The sequence below is a fragment of the Calliphora vicina genome, unplaced genomic scaffold (genome assembly GCF_958450345.1).
Source record: "Calliphora vicina unplaced genomic scaffold, idCalVici1.1 scaffold_27, whole genome shotgun sequence".
NCBI classification, from domain to species: Eukaryota; Metazoa; Arthropoda; class Insecta; order Diptera; family Calliphoridae; genus Calliphora; species Calliphora vicina.
In genome coordinates this window covers 515,649-535,803 of record NW_027052597.1, presented here as the reverse complement: position 1 = coordinate 535,803, position 20,155 = coordinate 515,649, and the positions used below count along the sequence as shown (strand labels likewise).

Here is a 20,155-nt window from a genome sequence, read left to right as displayed (position 1 = left end):
CTAGGAATACGCATGAGCACTGGTGTGTGACTTTTTCTTTATTTTTTCAGTTTTTGTATTTGTGTGTTTGTAGGTGCACTGAATAAAATAAAGAATTGAATGTGTTGGTGAGAGTAAGTGTATTGGTGAGAGGATTTATTTTTGCGAACCTCTGGTCTATGTCTAAATTTTAGACTCTAAAACAATCCATAAAAGAATATTCTTGATTTCTCCAAAATATACAATCAGCGAGAGAGTTTTTTCCAAGAAAAGTTTTATTAAATCTAAAGAAAAAAATCGTTTAAATTATATTCTTTTTATAAAAGATTATTTCAAAAGATCTCACTAAAACTATAAAAAACTTACACATAGCTCATTTGCTGCAACAACGTCATAATTCAAAAAAAGTCGTTTCGAGAAAAACATCTTTGAATATTTTATGACATTTTACTATTTCTTAAATAAATTTTCAACAAGTCATGCGATTTCAGAAATTTAAATAGGAGATTTTAATATCTTTCAAACCTGTATTTAACCTATATTTTTACTTATCAAATATACGAGAAAACACGAATTTTTACAATGTTTACAACAAAAAAACACCCTCACACAAAAAATAATTTATTTTTTTGAAAACTGATAAAACTATATGAAAGATTATAGAACAGCGCATATTTTGTATTACTCAGTTCAATAAACACGGATTTTGAGTAATGATGTTGCAGCAAATAGGCGATATGTTTACAAAAATACCTTATTTGCCATTTTTTATGTTTTTGTATACAAAATTCGTTGTTGTATTTTCAATTTGAAATGAAAATATAAATTATTCGGTTAATCGAATAATTTTAAATTAACCGATTATTAACCGATTAAATCTAAATCTCGATTAATTATTTGCTCGATTAAACCAGAGACCCGATTAATTGAATACCCTAGTTATAACCAAATTTTGGCCCTAGCACCACGCGATGAAAATATTGTTTTCGGGTAATTTTGGAATAAAAACCTCACCCACAAAAACGATTTTTAAAAGTCAAATTTTTCTCAAATTTTTTAGATAAAAAAATAATAAAAAAATGACATATATCCAAACTTTACCTCGTTTTGTGGGTGAACTTTTTTGACAACCGCGAAATAGTAACACCATTTTTTTAAATAACTTTCAATGTTCTATTCGAATATGATAGGACCATTTTGATATTTGCAAAAAAAATGTGAAAAATTGATAGCCCTGATGTACATACATGCATATGTATTTCACCTCTTTTTGTAAATCTTTTTCTCTATTTTAAATAATTACTTCGCAATATTTATATAAAAAAAGCTTTTTTAATTTAATAAATAAGTAAAACTCTGGCGTCCACTGGCTGACCATAAAAGGTTTTAATCAATAAACAATGACATAAAATAAAAACATACTTACTACATACATATAGTGTATATATTAGGGTGGCCCTGTTCGATAATAGCAACAGAAAACCAGTTGACACAGAACAATTATGATTTAAATGTTTGTCACCGCAAATAAAATTTATCAGCCACAACAGAAAAATTCAGTAATTTAGACTGAATAATTTGATTAGCAATAAATTCGGTTATTACAATGAAATTATTATTCTGTTTTAAAACAGGAAAATTAACATTTCTAGTAGGTCGACTTTACTTACCTTTCGAAGACCTTTCACGTGATACTAAAATTTCATGTTGCGAGAAATATGAAAAACACCATAAAATAAAAATCTTTAAAAGTTCCTTTTTATCATTTGATCCAGCTGACCATATACTTAAGCCAGGACAAAGATTTTGAAAAACGGTATCATAGAATTAAACTTTAATTTTAGTTGGGAACATCTACAACATATGCATGTATATTTAGGAGCACCTAATATACATAGATATGTTTGTAGCACTCAAATATTTTAATAATTTTTATTTTAAATAAAAAAATATTTCTAAATTAATAAAAAATTTATAAAAATATTAACTTTTATTGGTCCAGAAAAAAAAAACATCAATAATCCCTAATAAGTACATTATATAAAAACTTATTTCAAATTACAAAAAATGAGCTGTAAATAGCATAGGAACACGTTTTATATACTTCTTGTGCGCCAAATATCCACATCGGTTTGTAAACATCTTCGGAAATCATAATCGGTAAGTCCCAATGAAAACAAAGGATTATTGGCCTTAAAAAAGTGCAGGCCACGTCCAATTTTAATTATATAACCATTGCTTAAGCTGAAAGATAAATTAAATAATTGAATATACATATATCGATGCCTTAATATAAAAAGGCCATAACTCGTGTTTTTTTTTGTAAGCCATTCATATATCATAATTAGCCAAAAAAATCTCAACTTAAACAAACACGAGTTAGGGCCTTTTTATATTAAGGCATCGATATATATACATATCGATGCCTTAATATAAAAATAATGGAAATCACGTAAAGTTCTGCACAATCTTACACTATTTTACGATCATGTAAGGAATTTTCAAAGTTAACATTTAATCTTATATCTCGTTTGGCCAAATCTCCCTTGATCTGCTGCAGAGTATTTTGCTGAGTGGAATTATTCTTTTGATCTGCTTTAGTTATCAAGCTTATGAATTTTAACCCCTGACTTTGTTTAACCAACAATTCGAAAAATGATACTAAATTTTGAAACTGGAAGAAAATAAGAAAATTATTATCATAAAATTGGACGAAATACAATTACTGTAGAAGTTCATAAAAATAATTCATTTCTAATTTTAGCTAAAATCTTTCTTATAATATATTGTAAATACATATATGTACATAATATTGTAGGTACCTGATATCTTTCGACTAGATAAGGCTCTTCTATTAGCACTTCCTTTACTTGAGGTGTTATATATTTTCCAAATAGACTTTTGTAACTGTAGCCAGTGGCGTCTTCATCAATTGGATTATGAGAAACTAATTCACCCTGCGAGACATGCCTCTGAACACGTTCCTTAATTTGTTCTGCCCTATCAATGTACTCTTTAATGCGTTCATAAAACACTTTTTTCTTTGCCACATCATTTTCGTCTATTAAAAAAGAAACACAAAAAGGATATTACAAAAGCTGTTGTAATATTGTCCGAAGCAGCAAAATATATTTGCCACACATTTATTATTATTATTAAATCAACTTGCCGTTAACCAATTCCATTAGAATTTGTATTCCTTCCTGATAATGAATTTGGGCTTCTAAGATGCGACCTGCCTGGTCACATTGAACCGCTTTCATGAGAATGTCTTTGACGTTCATATTTAAACACAATTTTTTTTGCAAATGTTAAATCTTAATAAAACTCTTATTTAAATTTGTTTGTAATTTTATTTCTAAATACTAGCACACACATTCAGAATGTAGTAAACAAAACAATCGTAATTTTTCTGTGACCACCAACTATTGTATACAATTCTTGTTTCCCGTATGATTTTGTTCTTTTAAACGATAGTTTCCATTAAACACATGCAAATTTTTTATTTATTTCATGATTTTTTAACTAAAATCACTGAAAATTTAATTATTTGTCTTAAAAAACACAAATTTTTCTTATTTTGAAGTTCGTTTTGTTCAACAATTTGCTGTCAAATTCCTTGTTGTTTTACAAACACAATGTTAAACACTAACAAAGCAGAGAGATAAAAATGTACAGTCAGAATGAGAAAAAGAGAAAATAAGAAAAAATAAATAAAAAAACAGCTGTTTAGTGTTGTACAATGGAAAAATATAAAGTAACCAATAACAGGGTTGTTAAACGGTATTCGGATGAAAATACATTAAATATTAAAAAATAGTTAAAAAAAAAATATTTATTCAGCCCAATTATGAATAAAAAATTCCGCGGGACTTTGTTCCCCGGGAGTTTTTTCCCATTAAATTTGAATAGGAAAAATGAGAAAAGGGGAAAAACTCCCGGGGAATTTTTATTCATAATTGGGCTGATTTTAAATTATTCTAATTATTGTAGTACTGACCATGATACAATAATTGTAGAAGGTAGAATCACTAGGGAGAGTTTTTATATTTACCCCAACAACGTCAAACTTTGATTTTGATTTTTTGCATTATTTTTATTTTTTCAGAATTTATTTTCTACTCAGTGTACCTAATATTGTTGTGTCATGGTACTGACCAAAGAATAATAACAAGAAGTGAAACGCAGTCAAAAAAAAACCTAAGTCGGTTGTCATAAAAAACCTAACTCTATGCATGTATTGGTAACATTTTGTTTATATGTATTAGTTTTCAAACCAATTTCACCACACTCCTCAAACACACAGAGTTGTAAAAAAGCGACCTTAAAAATTATAACAAAATTGTACTAAAATTAAATTTAAAAAATTCAAACAATTTTCAAATTATTTAATGTATATTTGAACTGAAAAGATTACATAATTAGATTTTTCAGCTTTTTATTCCATAATTTCTACAAAAATTAAATCTATTTGAATATTTTATTAATTTTTAATACTAAATTTTACAAGTGTGTTTTTTTCAGTTTTAATTTCAACACCCAAAAAATAAAAGTCAAAATAATTAAAAAAAAAATATTTTTCGTTTGTGCGAAATATACATGTTTCGGTTATTTTAATGGTTTATATGTGTGGAAAAAAATAAAAGAATATTATGTGTCTGTGAAAAAGTGTGTTAGAATTGCAAATTTATTGCAATTTTCAAGAAAAAGTTTTGAAGTCAAGTCTCTCTCTCAAGTGTGTTGAATTCACATCAGCGTTGCCACTGAACAAATTTTATTCCTACCAAATTTTTGTCAAAAAACTACCAAAATCGTTTTAAACCTACCATTTTTTTAAAATCATATACTACATATTTTTTTTTTTTTTGGAGAAAATTATGATTTTTTTATTTAAAAAGTATTTCCATATCGTCCCCTCAATAAAACAATAGTGTATACGCATATACAGCATTATTTTTATTGCATAATACGAATCTACACAACTGATTCTATATGTGGTCAAAATTTGGTGAAATTCTACTTCCACAAAGTGATTCAAAAGATCAATTGAAATATTACTTTTGTTAAGATGACCATACGTCCTTTTTTTAGAGGACAATCATCTATTTGATTTCTTGCCGGTCACCGGTTTTTTTGTCAAGTCGTATATTTCTGTTCATTGTTCTGTTCATACTCTTCTGAAATTTGTTAAACAAAATTTGGTATTTGTTTAAGCTTTGATATTTTTACAAATAGAGCGTCTGTAATTCTCATTCACTCTATAGTATTATTTGTATAATATCTTTAATTTTTCTAAAGGCCGAACTATAATATGCATAAGCTAGCTTAAGGTAATGTCATAACCGAACGAAAAGTCTGTCAAATGCTTAAGGAAATCCGAAGAAACTTTTAGATGACCATAATGTACTTACGTGCATTCAAAACAATTTAGCTCCATTTGCACATTTATGTGCAACATGCAATTAAAAAAATACGTATTTCTTATTATTTTATCAAAATAAATTAATTGTCTTCATCCTTTTCATTTATTTCTCTATTTTCTTTGTATAAAATAAACAAACAGCTGATTCCGTACGGAATGTGCGACCAGCTTCGCACTTTGCTTAAGCAAATAAAATTTGACGAAACTTGACGAAACTCTCTTAAGTACATTATAGTTTGTCACATACATTTTATATGTATTCGCACAGTTGCTTAAGCTGACTTAAGCTAGTCTATGCATATTATAGTTGGGCCTTAAAGCCTTTTGGGAAAAGGTTTCATGATGATCTGGCCTAAGCAACCAGTGAAGTGCTCATAGGAACTAGCTTATCCCCAACAATAAATTTTATGAATTTATCAATAATTGGGAATTCAGCACAATTCTTACCAAAGTTTTTTTTAAATTTGAAATGGAGATTTGACACTGCCGTTAAAAAAAATTAAATTTTGTGGGTCATACCTGCGAATAGGTTAACGAAGACAAAAATTTAAATAAAAGTAAATATGGATATCTTTTAAGTAAAAATATCTTTTATTTTAATATTTCTCAGAATATGTTAATTCTGTTCCTACATTTCTAGTTCTAATGGCCTGAAACACGTTAATGGCGTGTCTCTAAAATTTTGTAACCAGTTTTTGTCCTTTATATCTCATTAGAACTACAGATATGCACACATTTCGATTCGTTTAAATTTTAATTATGATTATGATTAACTTCAAATATTTCATCCGAGCTAAGATTGTTTTCAATATACATACATTTCTGCTTTTATGTATGCCTATACAATTTTTTTGAACTTCAATATGATTATTTTTATTTTTGAAATAAATTTCAATATTATTGTTAATCAGTTCTTTTTTTATAAAATTAGTAAAAAGTTAGTTTTATACTGGTATATAAATATGGCAAACGTGAACTTTCAGAATGAAATTCTATATTGAGATTATTAATAATAGACAATATATATACATACATATATGTATGTCAAGAATTAAAAATAAGTTTTGACTTTATTAGACATACTTTCGGCCAGTTTTGCTGCTCTTATACCATTTACGTCTTAAAAACGTGATATAAAATACAATTTTAAACTGTCCCATTGTTCTATAATTCTTGCAATAACACCTTCTAAAGATAACCATCTTGTTTGGCAAACACCTAATATTTTATGAGATTTCACAGAACAGTATTCCTGAAATTCTTTAAGCTCGTTAATTCTTTTGGGACTATGAGAGAAAAAAGTATATATATTACCACAAAGAAGCTCAATATGTTTTGGCAACAAGTTACATGCATAACTAGAGCAGAGTTGGAGTGAGTGGCATATGCACTTAATGTAAAACAAGTCAGTTTCATTAGTAAGTAACGCCACCAGCCATAACGTTAGCACCGTCTGTTGCCAATCCGATCAAGTTTTTTAAAGGAACGTTATGTGCCGAAAAGAAATCTGTTATAAGTTGGAAAATTGGAACTGCATCTGCCTTAGTGATCTCTAATAATGCGATAAATCTATCTTGTAAATAAATACTTTTTGATCCAACCTACCAAAAATCAATTTAAACTACCTACCTACCAAACGAAAAAAATCCTACCAAATTTGGTAGGAAAAGCCCAAAACGGCAACGCTGATTCACATACTACTTGTATGTAGTATGTATGCTGTTGTAGAAAAATTGAGAGGCTTCCCTTCTTGTTATTCTTTGATTTATTACCTGTTGAATAATTATTGAAATACACTGAACAAATTTCTTTGTTAATTTTATTTTTTTGCACAAATTTGTGCAGTTAGATATGAAATTAATGAAAAAACTATTGTAACTTTCTAAAATTATTATAACCTAGGATTTCAGATTCACAGGTTTTTTTATAATGGTCTACCTAATTACTAATTTTTTACATTTCGAAACACAAAAGAATTACAAACCATCTAGATTTACATAGTTTCAACGATTCACCAAAATTTTAGATTTTTCTCATATATAAAATTATGTATACACAATTACATAAGTATTAATTCCATTGTTTTTTTTTTTTTATTAAATACATATAATCTATGTTCGATTTCTATGTTTTATTCATAGATAAATACACATAGATAGGAAACTCTCCTGTCAAAAACCTAAGTGCTGTGAATGTATTAGTAAAAAAACTATGTGAAAACAACAAAAAAATTTTTTTTTCTAGTTTCCGCTCTATGTATATTTCTCTATGGTTTTACTTTTTATACATATGTATGCAAATATAATCAAAAATTAGTAATTTTTCCGTTTTCCAAAGCGACGCATATTGTTAAACAAACCACTTTATTTCCTATTCCGGTAAAAAAATTTTCACAAAATACATAATATCATCGAGTCTCCGAGCGCCACACACACGTACGGAATAATAGAATTTTTAAATTTTATATAAAAAACAAAGGAAATGCGATTGTAAAAGTCCGTTATGGATACATGTTGTAAAAGGTGGGTTGGGCGTGTAGACCAAACAATGGCAAACCCAACAACAAGTAAATCAACAAAAAATAAGAGTAACCTACTGCATCGAATTTATTTATACAACCTTTTTTGTTGTTATTTTGGTGGACTGTTGTATTTTTAAATAAAATTTTTGTTTTTGGCCTCAAATTAAATGAAGGCCAGTTCCAAGCAACTCTTTGTGATGGTTGTGTTGTCGTTGTTTTGGTTTTATATAAGTCAGACATGGTTTGTAAATTTTTGTTTAGAGAGTTTATGGTTAAGGTTTTGACGATTTATGGTCAACATTTTCAGAGGCAACAACAACGAACACACATTTTAATGTATGCACGTTGTACAGACACATAAAAAAGGGTCTTTTTTCAGGTTTCTTACTTTTTGGGCCATATTAAAGGATACGTACGTACGTACATATTATGTACATAATATGTATGAATATTGCACACAGATTACAAAAGAAGAAATTGTATGGTTACATCCGTTGTAATTCCAATGATACATACATTTAGATGTTTAAATATTTTTTGGTATTTTTTATTATTTTACGAGGTGAATATGTTTGTTGGAGAAGAGGAAAACACGGTCTGCGGAGTGACAACATAGAAAAATGAAGTTGTGTTTTTTGTACGAACAAGCAAACAATTTAAAACAGTTATTATTCACAAAAATTATCTACAAAATACACCACTTTTTCGGGGTTGTCATTTGATTTTTTAATAAAAAGCAACAAGGGTTGTTTTCTAAGTATAAATATTCCTATAAGATACAATTTTGTTTAAGTGATCCTCGATCTTTAAAACACCAATATGAGAGATATGAGTCTGTAAATTTATTTATGTCTGGCAAGCCTCTAAAATACAAGATTCTAATGATTTATCATAGAAGAAGAGAAGAAGGAATCCCTTCTTTTCTTTAAACATTTTGTAAGTAGCTATAAAAAGACCATCATAACTTCAGAACACATTGGAATTCCGATTAGTATTTTTATTATAGCAATGAAAAGCGCATATTGTACATCTTGTAAAACTCGCATGAAATTATTTTCAAATCCACTACACCTTAAACTTTTGGCTCCATGCACTTAGATTGTTTTTAATAAATACCCAGCAGTTAAACAAGTAGTCAATATATTCCTTATAGGCGGTAATTGTCACTAATTTCTTATCACTTGGCTGACTCCAATATACATATGGGGCATTTCATGTCAAGTGAACCAACTTTTGAAATCGATGTCTTCCGATCGGGATGAAATTTGCACCAAGGTTAGCTCTATTGGATAGTAACTCAGACACAATTTTTCAACAACATCGGTCGAGAACTCTCTGAGTTATAGGGGGTAAAATTTTGACAATTTGGTCAAACAGGGGTTTTTTCTTATCCATGTAACTTATTACCTATTGTTCTTAGCAAAATGTGATTAGATATCCCACTCGCATCCCACTAAGGGACTAAAAATATCTTAAAGGAATGGACCTAGGCTTTCTTTTGAGCAAAAAAAAAATTAAAAAAGGGCCCATATTGGAAAAAAATTTTGATTTTGCAAAAAAAATTAAAAAATTGTATGTCTTGCGTTACAAAATATTTATTTTGATAGATATCCCACTCGCATCCCACTAAGGGACTAAAAATATCTTAAAGGAATGGACCTAAGCTTTCTTTTGACTACAAAAAAAATTTTAAAAAAAGGGCCCATTTGGAAAAAAAATCGTATTTGCAAAAAAAAAAGTCAAAAATTGTAAGTCTTGAGTTAAAAAATATTTATTTTGATAGATATCCCACTCGCATCCCACTAAGCGACCAAAAGGGTCTTCAAGGATAATATCTAAGCTTTTGTTTGACCTAAAAAAAAGATTAAAAAAGGGTCCATTTTGAAAAAAAAAAGTCAACAAAGTTTTTGATTTTGCAAAAAAAGTCAAAAATTTTATGTTTTGAGTTACAAAATATTTATTTTGATAGATATCCCACTCGCATCCCACTAAGCGACCAAGTAGGTGTTCAAGGAAAATATCTAAACTTTATTTTAAGAAAAAAAAAAAAAAAAAAAAAGAGAAAAAATTTAAAAAAAAGTCAAAAAAGTTTTTGATTTCGGAAAAAAAATATTAAAAATTTTTTATTTTTTTTTTTAAATATTTTTTTCGAAAGATCGAAGAAATAGCTATCTATACTATTTGGGACACATTTTGCTAAGAACAATAGGTAATAAGTTACATGGATAAGAAAAAACCCCTGTTTGACCAAATTGTCAAAATTTTACCCCCTATAACTCAGAGAGTTCTCGACCGATGTTGTTGAAAAATTGTGTCTGAGTTACTATCCAATAGAGCTAACCTTGGTGCAAATTTCATCCCGATCGGAAGACATCGATTTCAAAAGTTGGTTCACTTGACATGAAATTCCCCATATATTTTGTGTCATTTGACACGTATTTGCTCTTTATAGTTCAGATACAATTGGTTACTTTATACATCCTAGGTAATCTAGCATGAAGACATTTTTCACTTCAGTGTCTAGAGTGTAGTCACTTTAAACGTTTTGTGAGTAATTCGTACAGACTTGTTTTATACAAATTGTGTTGCTATAATTCTCATACAGTTCATTTTTATTTTTGCTTAATAAGATATTCCATGTAACATGGCATGAAGTCAATAGTCACTTTAGTGTCTCTTAGTAACCTATGGTGAAGTCACTTCAAACTTATTTTTTGTGCTGCATTTTATTTTACCCACTAGAAGCGTTGACTACTTTCGATCAGTTATCAGATACTCACATTGTAATCAATTGACCCCCTGCTTAGGACATGCACGTGTTAAAATGACTAGTCACGTGGCTATTGAAGTAACTAGCTTCCACCCTAAATGATGGGTAAAATCACTAATTCTGTACTGTCTCCTAGAACTGCTGGGTACTGTTGAATATACTACATATCCTATCCTATGTATTATATAAATATGTATGTGTATTAGAGTGCTCCAAGATTGTATGGACGAAAAAAATGTTCTAGGTACAGGCCGTCCCCCCCTCTAGAATGGTTCTATGTATTGTAGAAACTCGTTGTGTAAAATATTAGGATGATAGGATAACGCTAACTGGTGGCGCAACGACGCTGAAGTTTTGAGGTGCATTTACAAGGGAAAAAATGCAATTTTTTCAGTTTTTGTAAAAATTAAATAATTACTTTTGCAATTTAATTTAAAAGAATCGAAATGTACACGTAATTGTCGTTCTAATAAGATATAAAAGACAAAAATTGGTTGAACAATTTTAACGTTATTAAAAAATCGCCAGGCCATTAACGTGTCTCAGGCCACTAGAACAAGAAATGTAGCAACAAAATTAACATATTTTGATAAATATTATAATAAAGGTACATTTTTACTTAAAATATATCCATATTTACTTGTATATGAGTTTTTGTCTTCGTAGGATACCGGTAACCTATTCGCAGGTATGGCCAAAGAAATACATTTTTTTTAACGGCAGTTTCAAAACTCCATTTTCAAATTATTAAAAATTTTGTTAAACAAATTTCAAAATTTTGTGATCATCACATTGGTATTTATTGAGAACATAATAGGGAATAAAAATATGAAAATACCTCCTATAGTTTTTCCGTACCTGCGATTTAAATTTTGAGATTTTCGAGAAAAACTATTTTTTTTGGCCATATTTGGATTAATGAGCCAAATTTTTTTACTGTTATGATTTTTAAGCAAAAGCTATTCAGAATAGTATATTCCAGGTAATTTTAAATATAGTCTGAAAGTTTTACTAAAATCGGAAAACGTTAACCCTTAAATCGTGAAGGTCAAATGTCAAATTTTTCAATATTTGGAATTTCTCATGGAAAGATAGCAAAATGTTATATATTTTTGGGCCGATTTTGATGAAACTTAAGAAAAATATAACACATAGTCTAGTATTTACAAAAACTGCAGAAAAATTAAAATTAACCTTTAATAGCACTTAAAGGTTAATTTTATGATGATCAAAAAATTTTGAAATTTGTTTAACAAAATTTTTAATAATTTGAAAATGGAGTTTTGAAACTGCCGTTAAAAAAATGTATTTCTTTGGTCATACCTGCGAATAGGTTACCGGTATCCTACGAAGACAAAAACTCATATACAAGTAAATATGGATATATTTTAAGTAAAAATGTACCTTTATTATAATATTTATCAAAATATGTTAATGGCCTGGCGATTTTTTAATAACATTAAAATTTTTCAACCAATTTTTGTCTTTTATATCTTATTAGAACGACAATTACGTGTACATTTCGATTCTTTTAAATTAAATTGCAAAAGCAATTATTTAATTTTTACAAAAACTGAAAAAATTGTATTTTTCCCCTTGTAAATGCACCTCAAAACTTCAGCGTCGTTGCGCCACCAGTTAGCGTTATCCTATCATCCTAATATTTTACACAACGAGTTTCTACAATACATAGAACCATTCTGAAGGGGGTACGGGCAAAATTCGAAATTTTATTTTTTTGGAGCACTCTAATGTGTATGTATCTACTTATAAATATAAACATATACATACATATGTATATGTAAATAATTTAGTTGTAATAAAAAAAATATACACTAATTTTTGGCAACATTTTAACTTCTATTTACATAAGTGATGCTCTTACAATGCAATGTCCACGTACAAAATTCAATTTAAAAATTTTCTATATTCGCACAGGCAAACTCAACATACTAACCCATGCAAATATTTCCGCTTGTAGTTGAATTTTACAAATGTAGGAATAAATTGTGTGGACAAAAAAAGAAAAAAGATAGTAGAGACACCAAAAACACAATTTTTATGAGCCACCATAACTGTTGTTGATATGTTAATGTCCGACCACTTGTGAACGAACGAACTGGTTGCAATGTTTTCCATTTTGTTGTTTTTCACTTCGTCCTGCTACCATTTACCCTGATGTCGGGCTGTACTGGCCATTCGTAACGGATTAGTGTTGTTCACTCAATTTACAAAATAAGTTTATATATTTTTTGCACATTTTTCCCAAACATACTCGTATATTTGCATTATGAAAAAGAGGACATCGAGGAGAAGGACGAACAAAAAAAAAATCAATTTGTAACGATTTAACTGTACAATTGTGATAAGTGTAAATAGCATACAATATGATTTACTATATGAAAATGTTTTGAAATAATTGTACATGAAAATGGATTTTTTTTTTAAATAGACCATAAAAAAGGTAAATTCAATTTTAAATTCAAATTGAACTGTTACCAGTGTTGCCGTTTTGGTTATTTATAACCAAAATTGGTTATTTTTATTCCTGATGTGTAGATGTGTATTTATTTTTCATTTTGGTTACTTTTTTCAAAACATTTTGTTATAGAAAGATTTTTCAGTCTAAGACTATGAATGTGTTACTTGTTGTAGGTGTATAATTTTACGTGAAAGTTTTCATAAACAAATTATATCTATCGTGATTGGCAATTCAAGATCTTTGAAATTATATCAAAAGATTTGAGAACGAATAATTTTTTTAAAAGATATTTACGATTTTTGTGATTTAGGAATGTAAATGAGTTCCCAATATTGGTTTAATTACACAGCGGAACTGACATTTTGGTGCCGAAAATTTCAATTTCGTTTTGTAAGAGTTGATGAACCCTCAGTACTATGTTAAACTTGTTTTCTCCAGTCTACTCGCGTTTTCGAAATATCGCCGTTTTTATATTCACATTACATATCCGATTTTTTACCTTTTTCCTCTAAATTTTGGGTACTACAACCTAGAATATGAGTATAGTAATTCTGGTAGATGTTTTGGAATATTTGTCTGATATTTCAAGAATGTTGAAATTTGACTATTTTTGCTTTATCCTAATAAAAATTTAATACTGCACATTATAGTGAATTAAAATGAAATATTAGTTAGAAATTTTACATCCCAAAAAAAAATATTTTTTTTAAATTAATTTTTTAGGTACTTAGATCTTATTTCATAATACACATTTAAATCTAACTACAGCAATATAAATTTGAATTTTGTATTTATGTGATACGCAGCGTTTTTGGTGAAAATATCTTAAAATTTTTATCAAAGTAGAGTATTAAAAACAGTACTATTTTTTTGTATCAGATTTATTTATACATTTATTTCAATTTATGCAATATTTAACCAATAAGAAGAAACATATAGAATAACCAAACAAATTAAAACCGCGATATTTTAAAAACAAGAGCTGCCCATAAAAATAAAGTTTTAAAAATAAATGTCCATATACGTGTTATCAATTATATTTTTCGGTGCAGCAAATTAAAATGTCAATTTTGTTCCTCTGATCGATTCTTAAATTGAATAAGATTAAAAATATGTGAACAAGAAAGTTTAAATATAATATTTAGTTAGTTAGATTCAACCTTAGCTATTTGTTTAGATTTTATTAAAAATACTCTAATACAAATTACCAATATCATATGTCACAGGCTGCATGCAGATACCACAGAAAAAGTGTAATATTTGAAAAGCTATGACCCATTTCACACTAGGCAATTTAGTTGCGCAATACTCTTGCCCAACAACAAAATATCATGTAAAATTTTCTTCTCCTTAACCCGACATTACCTCAGGCATCAACAAACACAAGATGTTCAAGTCAGTTATTTCATGAAGTACATTTTAAAAAAATTAAAAGATTGACATTCAGTAAAAATAATTGTGTAAAAAAAATATATATTTATATATATAATTAAAAATTATTCCGGTAGATTTTTCTGAATATTTTGTGATTAAGAACTAATTATCATAATATTGTAAATGGTGAAATCTTGACATAAAATTTATCTTGAAGTATAAAAACATGACGTTTCCAATAATTTTTTTTTGGTTACTTTTTTAGCATTTTGGTTATTTTTTTAAACAAACTTGGTTACAAAAATTTTGACGTTGTGGCAACACTGACTGTTACAAATAATTTTACCGCAGAGTGAGATGGTAATTGAAAATGCAACATTCTTTTAATGCGATCGACCGCGAAAGAAGACCAGCTCTGTTTTTCGTGGTTTGTTTTGCTTACTTGTTGTAAATTGTAAGTTGTTGTTTTTCTTTCATCCTTTTGACTGCATTTGTTTATCTCGTTTGCACCGTGTTGTATCATCCCTGCAGTTCATTGCACTAGTTCCGCTACGTCAAATTCGTTGGCCACTAAGAACTACTACTAGTGAATTTTCAACCCACTCGCAACGTTATTGACTGGTGAATTTAACACGGGGATGTCATTGCAAGTGGCCGATTGGCACACTCTGCATAACACTTCACTATTAAATTCAATAGTGAAAATACTCCAGCATTTGAGAAAAAAAAAAGAAAAAATAAATTTTTCTGAGAACGGGGCTGAACACATAACCTCTCGTTTTCTAGTCAAATGCTCTAACCACTAAACCACAGACAGTGTTGCCAAAACTTTAAGACCATATCCCACCAGATTGCACTTAAAATAAATCCAGAAACCACTAAATCTTAAAATAAAACCACTGAATAAAACCGCTAAATTTTTATTTAACGATTTATGAAGCTAAACTGCTTTAAAAACAAAAATAATTCAATTTTAAATTAAAATGTGTGCTAAAAACGTTATATACTAAAATTAATTAAGATCAATACATTAGAAATTATCATTTTGAGTATATAACTGAGGTACTAATTAAATTTAAAAACTTTCTTGAGATTTCATAATTGTAGCAGCACTTTTCATGATGACAAAGGCAATTTTTAATAAAAATTAATTTGATTAAATTAAAATACATATATTTTGCAAACAAGTTCTTAAGTTTGATTTTACAATAGTAAGCTGACTAAAAACTCGCTCCACTTCCTTATTTGACCATGACATACAAATAATTTGCAAAGTAAAATCAGCTAGTTCTTTGAAAATATTATTTTCTGCGGAATCCTGATACTGCAAAAGCTTAAACCAAAACGATGTAATATTTGAATGATTTGTCCAACTAATAATGTAGATATTACTGAAAATTGTCTGGACAACATCCAAATTGTTCCAAATATGAAATAACATCGTTTTTTTTTAAAATACATTATTTATTGAAAAACTATCTATTTTTGACAAAATGACAAATTAGAAGCAAAAAGTAAAAAAAATTAACTTCAAATCAATTGCTTCAACAGCGATATACAAAAATGTACAATACATCGTTTTCTTGTTTCTGATTTTTTTTCCATTGCATTAGTATTTTCGTATTTCAGTTTCAAACTGATAACCTAAGTAACTATTAGGCTTAATGTAATTTTGAAAACATTCGATTTGGAACTGTCTTTTTGTTAAGTCATTAAGTCGCTTAAAACTCCATTTATCGATAAAAAATATTATAAAATTTTAATTTTTAGTTTCGTTTAAGTAAATACAAGATATAAAAAAGAGCTAAAAACCGCCAACTAAAAATATTTTGCAGCTAGAAAAACCACTTAGCGGTTTTTTCAGAAAAATACCCGCTAACGATGAAAAAATACCTCCAGATCTAGCTGAAAAACCACCGTTTTGGCAACACTGACCACAGAGCTCTTATTTGTACTGCTCTCTAAATGTTATTAAGAATAACATGTGAGTCTACTCTCTATTTTTGCATTTTCTACATCATCACTGAGAACGAAAACACAAACGGCCACATTCAGCATTACATGTGGCCATCGAAGTGGTATATTTTAGAGGATTTTATTTTTCTTGAATTTATTTTCAAAAACTTATTACAAATAGCTGACTATTGCTTATTACTGAATATGCTGGTGAAATGTAGTGCAAATGATAACCATTTAACTACCACTTTAACAGCCACATCGAACTAGTTAGTCGTAGAAGTAGTAATATAGCTAGTGCAAGGTTTCCAATTGGCACTTTTCATTCTCAGTGTTGATGTAGAAAATGCAAAAATAGAGAGTAGACTCACATGTAATTCTTAATAAAAATTAGAGAGTACAAATAAGCTCTGTGCAGCGCTGCCAACTTTGACGATTTATCGTCATTTTGACTATTTTTTAAGTCAAATTTATTAAAATGACGATTGACGATTTTTCATTTTTCCCGCGAACAAAAATTACGATTTTTTAAAAGCAAAACATATGGTAACCTTTTTTCCTAAAATTGAAATATTGTAAGTCTCCTTTTGCAATGTACAAATTGAAAGGCAGACAGCGTCCAATTTTATATTGAACTGGTTTCACAAATTTTAAAACGTTTTGATTTTGGCAATAAACTTTTAGAAGGATTAAACTCAATTGAACAAAAAATATTATTCAATTTTACAATTGGCCAATATTATTCCAAATTTATTAAATGGAGAAGAACTTGCTAATGAAGTTCGAGAATTACGTAATATGAAATTCACCGAACTCCAAACATTGGAAAAATATTTCTATTTTAAAGAGTCAATAATGCAAAGCCTTCCCAATTTTAACACAATTTGTTTCGAGTTTAATGACACTACCACATTCGTCGGCCAACGTTGAAAGAATTTTTAATATTGTAAATTTTGGAAGGCAACGAGGAACATTAAGCCACCGGTAGAGGCACAAAGCGCTTTAAGAAAAGCTGACGGAACCTGGGCACGAAGTGCTATAGAAAAAGCCTCAGTATTTGCTGAACATTTAAGTGAAGTATTTCAACCCAACTCCACGGCAAATGAGTTTGAACTAGAAGAACTGCCAGCTTCAACAATGGCTAATGCAGCCCAATTCGATATTAGTCCTGAGGATGTTAATAGAGTAATTAAAAATAAATTAGACTTGAAAAAATCACCGGGATATGATTTAATAACGCCATCAATGATTAAGAACCTACCAAATGTGGCAATAATTGTGCTATCTATATTGTTTAATGCGATCTTGAAACTAGGAATTTATCCAAAAAATTGGAAAATTTCTCAAATAATAATGATACCTAAACCGGGTAAAGATTTAACCCTGCCATCTTCTTATAGACCTATTAGCCTACTCCCTTGTTTGTCGAAGTTATTCGAAAAAATATTCCAGGAAAAGATAATACCTTTTTTGAATGATGGAAACATTATCCCAGTACACCAATTTGGTTTCCGTGAACATCATGGCACCATTGAACAGGTCAATCGTTTAACTGGAGAGATTCGAAAATCTTTTGAATTAAAGAAATATTGTTCTGCCATCTTTTTAGACGTTGCTCAGGCTTTTGACAAGGTATGGCATAAGGGTCTAATACATAAAATCAAATGTTTACTACCACTATGTACTCATAAATTGCTGGAGTCTTATTTATCGAATAGACTTTTCAGAGTTAAGTACAATGATTATGTGACGAGAGAATGCAAGATTGGAGCTGGAGTTCCACAGGGAAGTGTACTAGGACCTACGCTATATTTGATTTACACCTCCGACCTCCCTACGTGCGATAAACTAACAATTTCAACATTTGCTGATGATACCGCCATTATTAGCTCAGACGAAAACCCACTCATGGCATCTAGTCAACTACAGAATTACCTCGTACGTGTGGAGTCATGGTTGAAAAACTGGCGAATAAAGGTAAATGAGCTGAAAAGTAAACATGTTACGTTCGCTCTAAGGAGAGGAAATTGCCCACCTGTCACACTCAACAACGTTAATATACCGCAGTCTGATTATGTCACCTACCTTGGTATTCATCTAGATAGACGGCTTACTTGGCGCCGACACATAGAAACCAAGAGACTTCACATGAAGTTAAAAGCCTCTAGCTTTCATTGGTTAATCAGTGACCAATCAAAATTAAGCCTTGAATATAAAGTCATCCTGTATAAGACCGTTTTAAAACCAATTTGGACATATGGAATTCAATTATGGGGAATGGCTAGCAACACCAGTATTGATCTTATACAGAGGGCCCAATCTAAAATTCTTAGGACCATGACGGGAGCACCATGGTACATAAGAAATGAAAACATCCACAGAGACTTAGAAGTGACATTGGTAAAGGAAGAGTTCGAGAAAGTCCGTGAGAAATATATTGTGAAGCTGCGAAACCATCCCAATACGCTTGCAAGACAACTTGTGCAGACCCAAACCCGATCCAGGCTCCGTAGAGCAGATCTACCACCCCGCTAAGATGAGTGACAGTTTACCATAATGGCTCTCTTGCTGAAGAGCAAATAGTTTTAATTTTAGTTATAAGATTTAAATACTTATTGTAAGGTCAAAATAGACAGATTCAATAAATCAATAAAACGTTAAAAAAAAAAAAAAAAAAAAAAAAATATTGTAAATTTAAATAAAACAAAAATCAGAAATGCTTTGGATTCTTCAACATTACAAGGAATATTGTTTTCAAAAGATTATCTTAAGTTAAATAATTCTCAGTGTTTTAATATAGCAATTAAAAATGACTTATTAAACAAATGTCAAACAGAAATGTACCAGAGTAAAGTCACATAATACCAAAATTAAATTATTTTTTTTTTATTAAGTAATAACTTTATTTACATGTAAATAAAATAAAAATATTTAAAAAGTTAATAAAAAAATGTTTTTGGTATTTTTAACGTATTTTTGTCTTGACGATTTCTTGACGATATTTTTCTTTTTAACTTGACGATTTTGACGATTTTTTTTTTAAAAATTGACGATTTCTCCAAAAAAAAGTTGGCAGCACTGGCTCTGTGGTTTACTGGTTAGAGCATTTGACTAGAAAACGAGAGGTTATGTGTTCAACCCCGCTCTCAGAAAAATTTATTTTTTCTTTTTTTCTCAAATGCTGGAGTATTTGTACTACTGAAGTTAATATTGAAGTGTTATGCAGATTGTGCCAATCGGCCACTTGCAATGACATTCCCGTGTTAAATTCACCAGTCAATAACGTTGCGAGTGGGTTGAAAATTCACTAGTAGTAGTTCTTAGTGGCCAACGAATTCGACGTAGCGGAACTAGTGCAATGAACTGCAGGGAATTAAACAGTTGAATGATTTCGCTCTGTTTTAAGTAGAGTTGGGTTTATTAGCTCAGTGAAGTGACCGCTCTTTTCAGCTCAGCTCACTGAAATGAACTAGGTCGCTCTTTTAGCTCATTAGCTCAGTATGTTGTATAATGACCATTTCATTTTGAGAATTGCTTGTAGTGAATTAAATCAATTATTTCTGTTGTTAGTTGTAAAAACACACAGTCTTTTGACAACTAGAGATTTATGCGTGAAATAATTGATTAAAGTTTTAAAAAATCAAATTGTAT

The 20,155-nt window shown here is 29.3% G+C and overlaps 1 protein-coding gene across 1 annotated transcript; it reads right to left on the bottom strand.

Moving 5' to 3' along the window:
* Nucleotides 1-1,931: 1,931 nt before the first annotated feature.
* LOC135963048 (MIT domain-containing protein 1) lies at nt 1,932-3,565 on the bottom strand. Its single transcript, XM_065514826.1, has 4 exons — nt 3,149-3,565; nt 2,802-3,040; nt 2,454-2,653; nt 1,932-2,223 (listed from the first exon to the last, which is right to left on the bottom strand). The coding sequence occupies exons 1-4, from the start codon at nt 3,261-3,263 to the stop codon at nt 2,076-2,078; spliced, it is 702 nt and encodes a 233-aa protein (XP_065370898.1). The 5' UTR covers nt 3,264-3,565; the 3' UTR covers nt 1,932-2,075.
* Between the last annotated feature and the right edge of the window lie 16,590 nt (nt 3,566-20,155).